At 30.7% G+C, this 12369-nt stretch overlaps 1 protein-coding gene across 1 annotated transcript; it reads left to right on the forward strand.

Annotated features, from left to right (window-relative positions):
- Nucleotides 1-10326: 10326 nt before the first annotated feature.
- Nucleotides 10327-11011, forward strand: LOC124810050 (histone H1-delta-like). The gene has a single exon (XM_065787116.1). The coding sequence runs from the start codon at nucleotides 10364-10366 to the stop codon at nucleotides 10988-10990; it is 627 nt and encodes a 208-aa protein (XP_065643188.1). The 5' UTR covers nucleotides 10327-10363; the 3' UTR covers nucleotides 10991-11011.
- Nucleotides 11012-12369: the final 1358 nt, after the last annotated feature.

Here is a 12369-nt window from a genome sequence, read left to right on the forward strand (position 1 = left end):
TAGATGTCAGTATATGATATACTGACATCTAATATATCATTGCTTTTTCGTTAATTTTGGTTTGTGCTTTAATAACAGTTTTCACCCGTTGCCCTATACAACTTCCAGCATCTCTAATAGCTCCAATATGTATACTGTATATCACTAAAATTGCATTATAAGACATTTTTAATTGTTTGTAAATATGAATGTTGATACTTGATCACACTAAATATTTATGTTTTATGACACTAAATATGAATGCTGATGTTTTATGAGACCAAATGTGAATGTTAATGTTTAATAACACCAATAATAAAGCATTTATGCATCCCCGGTTGACAATATAATTATGACTTCTTAATAACTTCATATTGTAGCTAATGATATTGTTAAAATATGTCGATAGCAACCATACTATTTTTGTAGCCACAAGTTCTATATCTAACTGTTAGCTGCATATTTTAGCTTTGTATCTATTAAGATTGGTTGTTTTAGAAAATTAAAACAAGAAATTAAAATAAATTTTATAATTAATAGCACAGCTATATTAAGAAGGAAGAAATAGTAATATAAAGTTTTAATTATAAAGCAAAATTCACTTGTTGTTGGCAACAAAAAGTATTTTTAATAAATCTAAAAAAACACTTGTAAGCTGTTAATGTTCAGTAGCATTATCAATATTGGATGTTCAGTAATACGTAAAACTGATGGATAAATTGCATCTCTTTTCTTCTACATTTTGCTAACACTTACAAAATGTAGGTAGTGGTTTAAGTTGTTCAATTACTGTCTTTATTGTAATAAGTAGTTGTTAGCTTATCTTGCTTGCAACTTTTGTGGCTAAACCGCTTCATCTATCGCTATGAGTTGTCACAAATTATTGCTAGCAATCTTTGTCGTTAAATCGCTATTGTTACAAAGTTTGCATTATAGCACATATTTAATTTTATCATATACATTTGTAATTATAATAAAAAATCTTTTTTGTTAAGTTTTTAATTTGTTGTAAATCTGGCAAAGCTATATTTATACATTACTGCTGTCAAAATACGTTTTACTCTCAATATACTGAAAATAATTGCACTTTTCTAGTTGTTTCTTTGATCTGTTTTTATCAATACTAATTTTTTTTTTACTAAAATCATAAAATCGTGCATAAACAAAAAATGTTATGTTACAAATACTAAAGTAAAAGAATTGAACAAAACATGATAAATCGTGAAAGTGGAAACACAACACGACTTTTTTATTATCACTTTGACTTTCTTTGTTTATTTTAGTTATGGAATTAAATTAATCATATTTATGTTTTATATATATATATATATATATATATATATATATATATATATATATATATATATATATATATATATATATATATATATATATATATATTATATATACATATATATTTATATTTATTAAGTTATTAAATTATAAAATTAAATTTATATTATTAAATTTATATTTATAAGAGGTATTGCTCACCAATGGTTTTTATCATATCTTTTTAATAGGTCACAGTTTGTCGCTATCAATAATGCTAAATCTTTGCCAATATTTTTCTCCACAGGTGTACCACAAGGTTCTGTATTAGGTCCACTGCTTTTCCTTATTTTTATAAATGATCTCAATATGTCTTTAAAATTTTCAACTACTTACCATTTTGCTGATGACACAAACTTACTCCTTACGAACAAATCATTAAAAAAAATCAACAAACATATAAATCATGATTTATCCAATCTTCTTCAATGGCTGCGATCCAACAAATTAAGTCTTAATACCAGCAAAACTGAGCTTATCATTTTCAAATCAACTCAATCTAAAATCACTAAACACCTAAACTTCAGACTAAGTGGCCAAAAAATCTTTCCTGTAATTTCTTTAAAATATCTTGGAATCAAAATTGACTCGAATCTATCCTTTTCCTCTCACCTTAAAGACTTAGCACTTAAACTATCTAGATCTAATGGGATGCTATCCAAAATTCGATATTATGTCAACCATGAAACTCTGCTCAACATTTACCATGCTATTTTTGGATCACATTTACGATATGCTTGTCAGGTTTGGGGACAAAGCCAGACAAAAGATTTTTTAAGAGTTTCTAATCTGCAAAACAAGGCATTAAAAATAATATACTTTCAACAGTATAGCCCTAACTCTAATATCCTATACTTTCTATCCAAAATTCTGAAATTGTGTGATCTTGTTCATTTATTAAATTGTCTATTTATCTGGAATAGCAAGCAAGTAAACCTCCCTCCCTCATTTTGTAATTTCTTTACCACTATAAAATGTTCTTGCTACTATTCTTCGGTTAAGTACGGTCATAAATCAATCACAAACCAATGCGTAAAATCTTGGAATAAATTACCTCTTCACCTTAAATCCCTAAACTCTATTACACAGTTTAAAACCCGTCTTCATGCTTTTTATTTGGAGAGATACTGTTTGTAAAATGTATATATATATGTGTGTATGTATGTATGTATGTGTATGTGTATATATGTATATGTGTGTATGTATATGTATATGTATATGTATGTATGTGTGTGTGTATGTATATGTGTATGTGTGTATGTGTATGCGTATGTGTATATATATATATGTATATATATATATATTTATATTATGTATTTATATATGTATGTATGTGTTCATGTGTGCGTATGCATATATATATATATATTTATATGTCATACATTTTTTGTAACAATAACTTTTATTATTATTATTACTATTATTATTGTTAAATTTTGTTAAATACTAGTGTTGTTCCTTATTATTATTGTTTTATATCATTATATAAATATATTCCTAATAATTACGACTGTCATTCATATTTTATTATTATTAATATCAATTTAATTTGTATTTACTTTATATTATTATAATATCTGTTATTATTAATGTTATTTTTATATTATTACTAATATTATTATTAATCTGTTATTATTACTGATATTATTTTAATTTATAGTTTTTGTTTATATTATTGTTGTTGGTATTATTTTTGTGGTTAACATCGTTATATAACTTTTACAGTTTCTATTATTTCTTCCTTTTCTTACAATTATCACCTATTATCTGACTTTACTTTTCTTTTTATTGTCACTATTTATTATAATTTTATTTGATAGGTGTTTACTTGAGATTAGTATCATTACTATTTGTAAATATCCTTGATGTAAGATCTTTATTCAGAATAAATTTGAATTGAATTTGAATTGAATTTATATTTATTTATATATGCGTAACTTTTATAAGCATACCTAAGCTCAGATTTTATTAAAAAATTGGCATAGATAAGTAAGTAAGGATGGATTAACCAGAGGGCAGATAGGGCATTTGCTCTAGATCTACGAAGAAAGAAGGTTTTTTTTTAGCGACAGCACTCTAAAATTATTAGTCGCTTTTTTTTTTCTCTCTTCATAAATGATCAATTTCGTAATAAGCGAATTTTTTTTTTTTTTTTTTTTTTAGTTTCTAACTATTTAACAATCTTCTTTTAAACCTTTACACAAACTTCTTTTAACATATTAGTGCAACTTAGCTTTGGATTTAGGATCATAATATTATCATTTGTGATGAACAGTTTACTCACCAGGAACGAAGACATATAATAGACATCGCAGCAACGTCTCAGTCAATCCTTAACGGCATCTAAAAAATGTCTAAATATGTTAACACCTTTTAGACGTCTAAAATCGGAGTTAAGTGACTAATATGAGACACCTCATATTAGTCATCTGTGAAACGGCTGCTATGTTGTAAAATAGTTGCAAAAAAGTTTTTTTATTGAAATCTAAACATTACTTCATACACTGTATATACTTTTTTTATATTTTCGTTATCTTATCATTTGACCATCTTCATACTAAACGTTCTTCATTTTGTGCTAGTAGATTAACCTTTTTAATTTTAATTATTATTTGTGTGTATGTGTTAGTGTGTGCGTGTGTGAGTATGTTATGTTAAAGGTACTTAAGAAGTCTTTGCGGTCTAATTACAGAGAACCGCGAAAGAGCATTTAACCAGGAAGTTTACTTCAATATTTACGTTATAGCTTTGACACAAATTATTTACGTTTAAAACAATATTTACGTTATAGCTTTGACACAAATCTAATTTATATCTAAATTATCTAATTATCTAACAAATCTAATTATAATCTAAATTATATCCTCCAATGCGTTATCTCGCAATTTTTAATAAACATGGAGTGCTAGAAAAATGTTTTAAAACAAGTTGATCAATTTGTTAAATAACCTATTTGTTTAGAAATAACTGCCAGATGGCCGATCCGATACAATTTTATATTTGACGCCATAAGTTCGCATGTACCAGATGGATGATAATTCTGGTTTAATTAAGTACAAAATTATCTATGGGATATATGTAAATGGTGGTCAACCATGTACGGGTTTCGGAATTGAGCGTTTTAAAGAAACATAATTTAAGAAATAAGATATATTCTAAATCCATAAATTTTAACTTTGACGAGGCCAGTTTTATGTCTTGTTGAACATCAATGGGCTTGACAATTTTAATATCTTGACAATTTTAATTCTAAAAATCTTTTGTAAAAGTCACAAAGGGCATAATTTTTCACGAGTTAGAGTATGAAGCAGTGGCTGAAATAACAGGGTCAGAGTAACAGTATGAGTTTTTGCTATGTCTAACAACATCTGTCCAACAACATCTATAAATATAGTGAGGTATAACTACATCTATCCAACAACATCTGTAAATACACTGAGGTATTACAACATCTGTCCAACAACATTTGAAATTTCATTGATGTATGATAACATCTGTGTAAAAAGTATATGAATATTATAGATGTAGTTACATCTTTTCAACTATGTTAAGAAGAACTACGTCAGTACAACTACATCTGTGGATTCTACTGTTGTAGTCACATCTTTTCAATTGTATTGAGAATAACTACAGAATTAAATCAGGAAAATATTATTAAATAATAATGCATTATTTTAACTAGATGTAGTTACATATATGATTTTTCCAGATGTTATTGGATTTGGATAAAAATTTCTAGATGTAGATTCATCTTCCTAAAGATCATTGTTAGAGGCAAATGATTTAACATATGATATTGGACAGATATTGTTAAAGTAAAAGAAAATATAGATGATCTTGGACAAAAGTTTACAGATGATCTTAGACTACTCCACAAATGTTGTTGGACAGATCTAGTAATCTTTTATCAAAATAGCACATTTAAATTTTAAAAAATTTCAAAACATTCAAAATTGTTTATGTAAAGATTTAACATTTGCTCTTACTAATTCACATGAGTAGACAGAGCAAAGTTTTAGGTTAAAAACATCTTTTAGTTTTAGTTGTTTGTTTTAAACTAGACAATCTATAAAAAATGAAGAGATACTAGAAGTTTTGTATAAAAATTTCCGATGAGTTTTGAACGATGAGGGGTTCAATGAAATGTTAGACTTGCCTTTGTTAACAACATTGTTAAAGATTTCCAAAATTTTTTAGAACCTAGTTTCAAAGATAAAATACAAGGTTTCGACAAAACCGACGAAAAGTAATAAAAACATCCATGACTGTCTGAATCCAGCAATTAAAAAGGGTAAACAGTTTTGTTGTAAAAACTTTTCATAAAACTGTTTTCAAGTATAAATATAATAGTGGTGGTTTTGATGGACCAAACTGTGTTAAGGTCTAACTTCTTTTAAAAAAACGACACTATGCCATAAACTTCAATATCCCGAATGTATTGAAATTCTAAATAGTTTTAACAAACAGGAGAAGCTTGGCCCTCAGTTAACATAATGATAAAAGACACAAATATGTTAGTATTACTATTTTCAGCAAGTTAATAATATTCGGTAAGCCTTATTTTGATTTTGTTGCTTTAATACAGTTCAATAAAATTTTCTAAAATATTATTAAAAGAATGCAAAATCTTTTTTGTTACATATTGTAGCTTATTAAATACCATTAGTGGCGTTTAATTTATCTGAGTTTTTAACTTAAGATTTATACATTTTTTGGTTGCTACTGGAGACGTGAAGATTTTTTGATTCCAAATATGTTTCTGTCAACTATAGGGAAAATTTCTTTTTTTTCGCTAATATTTAAAACGATAATAGTTTGTAAAAAATCACTGGGATTGAAGCAAAGACGCATTTTATTAATTATAGCAAAATTAAAATTAAAGATATTTCAGTTTAAATCTAGCAAGTCCTATACAAAGCAAAATAAAGCAACTCCTATACAATGGTGTATAAAATTAGTACAATATATACGAATGTTTATCTGAATAATATGAATCACTTCTGCCACAGCATAAATCACTTCTGCCACAGCATAAATAACTTCTACCACAGCATGGATCACTTCTGCCACAGCATGGGATTCTGAGCGGCTGGTGAACTTAAACTCAGATAAAAATCAATTTTTTTTAGCTAATCGTTATCGCAATAATCAAGATCTTCCTATATATATGAGCAATATTCAATAAGTCATCTACCCTTTATATTCTAGGATTAACTCTTACTTCCGAACTTTCTTGGAAGCCATAAATCAAATCCATTGCAAAATTTGCATCTGCTAAGGTTGCATCTCTTTATCGTGCCTACCACTTTCTTTTATCTCAAATCTGTCCTTGCATGAAATAGTGTTGCCATATCTGGAGCAGATATTCGAATGATGCCCTTTCTCTTTTAGGCAAGGTGCAAAAACGTATTGTAAACATAGTTGGACTTGTTCTTGCAGCCAACCTTCAATCACTGTCACATCTTCGTAATATTGCTTCTTTTTCTCTTTTCTATAAATATTATAATAGGCGCTGCTGTAAAGAGCTAGCGACTCTTGTGCCATCGACTAAAATTCATTCTCGTGTTACTCTTTCAATAAAGGCTCATGCTTTTAATGTAAATGTGTCAAAGTGCTCCAAAATTCATTTTCGTCTAGTTTTTATCCTCGAACTTTGGAATTCGCTCCCTTCATCTTGTTTTCCTAATGCATATAATTTGCAATCTTTTAAACCGTATGTTAATTGTAATCTTGCTTTATAAACTTCATTTTTTCTCTTCCATTAACTTCTGATTCTAATAGTGGTTGCTTATTGTCTTGTTGGAAGTAAATATGTTAAAAAAATTAATTAAATAAAAACGTATAGTGTTGTTATTAAATAATTAAATAAATAATTAAATAAATTTTTCCGTTTTTAAAAAACCACGCTTCTGGGAGTTACGAGTAATTAAATTTTTAGCTTTACTTTAATTGGAATCATTATTTAATTAAGTATAATAAGATTTGAGATTCCATCAAAATAAATTTTAGCGCTCAAAAAATTCGGTTGGATAAAGTTTAGAATCTTTATTAACTGTATTTTGTGCTTTGTTTTAGGGGTCATCCATAAATGGTCAGTAAATATAGGAGGGGGGGAGGGAGTGCTGGAAAGTTTGACACTAATTGACATGGGGAGGGGGTTGTTGAGGCCAAAATGATGTCAATTTAAATTATTTTTTTAGTTTTAATAAGCAGATTTTAACGGTATTTACATCTACTAAATCGTATAGAAATGATGTTTTGCTTGTGGGGAAATTAATATTAAATGCAGGGAACTTGATATCATATTTTATAAAATTGTTTATAATATAATATTATAAATTAATATAATAAGTTTCCCAGAGACATTAAATAGATAACAACTGCTAACGTAAAATAAAAATTACTATCGTTTTATTAATATATTACCATTTGACTGCGAATCAAATTATGTTTGAAATATTAAGTCTTTGTATATAAAATTCACAAACGTTATTCGCTCCCTAGCGGATTATAAAATGTGGTTCAAAGTAAACTCATAAAAGTAAACTCATAAATTTGTCATTTTTTGAAATTAAATTGTCGTTATTTCAAATACGAAACTCTAATTGCTCTCTAGTTGATTGTAAAACGTGATGCAATGCAAACACATAGTCTATTGAAAGTTCGAAACGCTAACTTCTCCCTAGCGGGTTGAAGAAACTCTTTTAAAAAGCTTGCGCTAACGATGAGCAAAATCATTATTCTGATTGTGATGTAAACAATGCTAATAAATCAATATTAAAATATGGATAAAACCGCATTACTTAACTTATTGATGGTCTCGTATGGAAATGCTCATCCCGATAAAAAAAAGGCTAATATCCAGAAAGAAGTCCATAGTATATGGAATTCATTAAAAGAAGAGAAACTGGTGCATAAGGATCTTAAATCAAGAGTAATATATTTAATCAATTTATATAATGAAAAGGCAATGAAGTTCAAGAGCAAGCAATTATCATTTTGGGCCAGTACTCCAAGACAGTCTGCCCCCACGTATACTCCACTTGAACTTGACAAAAACTCACAGTTTGTTGAGCTCACCAATGAGCGATCTGTTATTGATGACAAAGTGCATAAACTTTGAGTTTGTTGACCACGAAAAATCAAAAAAATGCAAGAACAGTGGCTCAAGATTGACTCAATTCTGAGATTGCAGCTTTAAATTGTGAAGTTGTTGGACTAAAGACTAGAAAGAGAAGTGAATTCATTGCTAAAGCTGAAGAGGATGATTTGAAAAAAAAAAAGAAGAAACTAGCTCATCTATGTAAAGAACTGGCCAAAAAAAAGTATGATCAAGCTCAACAGAAGAAAACTAGAGAACTGAAAAAACTAGAAAGAAACCGTCATTAGAAGTAGCTCAACCTCTTCTTTTGAAGGCGATTATGGATATTGCTCTCCATGGTTCGTCCGCTGATGAAAGACGTCGGTCAGAGGTTCTTCAGGTAATGATAGCTTAGTATGTTTGGTAATATTGTATTTGTTAGAATTTTTCTCTTAATTAGTACTTGCACTATTGTAAATATCCTTGAAATGTTATCAACTAATTTCAAGGTTTGATTTGAATATAATTTACGAAATAAATCCCGTTTTCTGTAAAAAAGTTAATTATATCCAAATATATTTCTTTATTATTTAGAGCATTAAAACTCTCGACGAATTGACATTCGAGATGAACAAAATTAGATTTGTAATCAGCAAGAGCGTTCTCTATACTCGTCTACTTCCGAGAAGATACGGAACTTTTGAAGGTAAAAGGCACGTCAAAACAGTCCTTGTTAGATTGATCAGTCCTGATAATGAATCTCATTTAAAACATGTTGACGGACTCTTTTGCAGTTCAACTATAAAATATGTGGAAGAAGTTTGTTCTATTTTAGAGCCAGATGAAGTGTGTTTCATTAACCGAGACAACAAGGCTAGAGTGCCAATTAGAATCACAGCAGCCAAAAAACAGGCGCCGTTGTTGATGCATTTAGAGTACCGGGTAACTCTCCCGGACTACGACTGAGTCGTGGCTGCTAAACACAACCTTATACCATATGTATACGCTGGAATTACGATCAAAAAAGATGGTCTCGGAAAAATAGATGCTGTTACTTATTCTGGACCTACCTACATTGCTGTTCAATCAGGAAAACACGCATCCTCGACCACCTTTGTTCATGGATTAGACTTTCAGCGGCTCTTTGATATCAAAGAATTCGACTCTATTACCAGAGATTCTCAAACTAATATGGTTAAGCCTATCGTTGTGTTTAGCGTCGATGTAGGACCCGAAGAAAATCCCAGATACCAGAGAGTAATTGAAATCGGGATTCATCATTTCTTGAAGAATAACCTATACGCTCTTTTCATCATGACGAACGCTCCAGGCTGCAGTGCATTCAACAGAGCTGATCGACGAATGGCACCTCTAAGTAAAGAATTATCTGAGGTGATTCTTCCGCACGAACATTACGGAACTCATCTTGATTCTCAAGGTAATTACATTGACAAAAGTTAATTTTTAAAAATATTAATATAATTTTTAACCTATAATAACCAACATATCTTTTTAAATCAGGCAGGACAATAGATGAAAATTTAGAAAAACAGAACTTTGGTTTTGCTGGACAGGCTTTGGCTAATATTTGGTAAATATCAGCCAAAGCTTGTCAAAATATTTTTAAAATAGCTAGTTTGCTTTGGCAGAGCGGATTTTTGTCGTTTTGAGCGCATATCTATCGCTAGCGATACGCTGTCGAACGGAAACGAATGAGTTTGTTAAGCGTCACTATTCTACAGTAGATTTTTCGAAAAAAATGCAGTTTCTAGCAGTAAAGCTACGTGAACGCTGAACGTCTCCGTGTAGACACGAAAACACAATTTGCAGCTCGACGGAGTAGCTGAAATTTTAAAATAGTCCTCTACAGTCCGCACAAACTCGGCTAGAAAAAGAAAAACAACTTTGCGATGCAGACATTACACAAAGATAAAACTAGCTAAGCTGCAAAGTTTGTGTGATAACTAGAAAATGAGTGAAGTTGCATCTCCTAAAAAGATCGCTAAGAAATCGGCTCCCAAAAAGCCTGCTGATCATGCTCCGTACAAGGCAATGATTGTTGATGCCATCAACTCGCTTAAAGAACGCAAAGGATCGTCCAGACAAGCCATCGCCAAGCACCTTAAAGCCAACAACAAGGTATGCGATAATGTCGATTCGCAAATGAAGATCAATCTTAAACGAATGGTCATTGCCGTTGAGCTGGTACAAGTGAAAGGTGTTGGCGCATCCGGTTCGTTTAGAATTGCTGCCAAGCCTAAAGCGGCTAAGAAGAAGAGTCCTGCTGCAACCGTTAAAAAAGCCAATGAAAGAAAGCAAAGAAGTAAAAGCACGCCGAAAAAGAAAGCCGCTCCGACAAAAAAGGCAACAGCAGCCAAAGAAAAAGCGAAAAAACTGAAAGAAAAAGGCAAAGAAGACGCCAGTGAAAAAGAGCGCCCAAAAGCCGTTGGCAGCGAAAAAACCTGCTGTGAAGAAAGCCAAAGCAACTCCAAAGAAGAAAGTCGCAGCGAAGAAGACCACCACCAAAGTCGAAAAGAAATAAGTTCGGCTTGCCCTTTCATATTAAACGGCTATTTTCATAGCCACACATCTTTCTAAAAACACGAGCATAAGCATAGAACAGATAATGATATATTCGTTGCGATAAAATCCTGCGTTGTTGACAACTTTACTACACGTCTTTATTACGAGTAAACCACCGAAAAACTTTCAAAACCAGCAGCAGCCAAGTAAGCAGTGGAGCTACGCGAGCACGCAAAAGGCTATTTTCATAGCCACACATTTGTCAAAAACATTTTTGCGTGAACGAAAACGACTCCAGAACTTATTGGAATTGGAGCTAGCAGTAAGGTTTTTTTGGTTTTTTTTTAAGTACTTTTTGGTTTTACCTCAAACATGTACTTTCTCAACAGACAAACGCTTATCAATGCATAAGTTCGTAAATTTTTATTTTGAAAAGCAAATTTTTCATACTTTTGGGCTCGCGTCGCTTTTTGCGTTTCATCCTTGATTGACACCTTGAACACGGAAAACTTTGATGTGTTCCGAGTTTATTTCGAACAACCAAAAAACCTTTGATCCGCCTGAGGGTTACTTACAACATTTATTGTAAGTTTTGCGGCATTTTCAGTTTCTGAGCTTTTGGCAATACTAAAATGCGATGCGCTAACAAAATTTTGCAGAAAGCAACCAATTTTTTGTTTGTTTGTTTTCCCAACTAGTTTTCTTTCTTTTTTTTTCTTATCTGCATAATTGATGCCGTTATAAACATGCCGAAATTCCAGAGTACAACGTGTCTATATGGAAACGAAAAATAAACAAATAGTCGGATCTCCTCAGGAGTCAATAGCGTTTCTTTGACTCTTTTTCAGATGATAAAAGCAATCAAGTAGATCACTAGCTGTCGAGTGGGTAATAATAATGGGAGAACAGAATATGTAGTCGCGGATCCGCTGCAGAGAAATGGTAACATGGGTAAAATGTGTGAACAGACAAAAAGTTTCTAAATTCGATCCAGAGTTTCTTTTTCAGACCAAAAAGTGTTCTTTTTACAGATGATAAAAGCAACCGATTAGATCACTAGCGGTCAAATTGTGGAAACGTGTGAACAGACAAAAAGTTTTAAATTCAATGCAGAGTTTCTTTTTCAGTTCAAAAAGTGTCCTTTTATCAGACGATAAAAGCAATCGATTTGATTGCAAGGTGTCAAACGGGTGAAAAATTTTCTGTTTTCAACAGAAAAAATGTCCTGCATCCGATCTAGAGTTTCTTTTTAGTTCATAAAGTGTTCTTTTACCAGATGATAAAAGCAACCGATAAGATCGCCAGCGGTCAAATGGCTGGCCTATTTTACGAGATTGGATCACTAACTTTCGAATAGGCGAAATAAGTAAACGAAAACAAATGTCCTTGATACGCCACAGAGTTACTTTTTGTTCCATAGACTGCACTTTTTACAAAATAATAGAAACAATCGA

Source organism: Hydra vulgaris, chromosome 01 (assembly GCF_038396675.1).
Source record: "Hydra vulgaris chromosome 01, alternate assembly HydraT2T_AEP".
Classification (NCBI taxonomy): Eukaryota; Metazoa; Cnidaria; class Hydrozoa; order Anthoathecata; family Hydridae; genus Hydra; species Hydra vulgaris.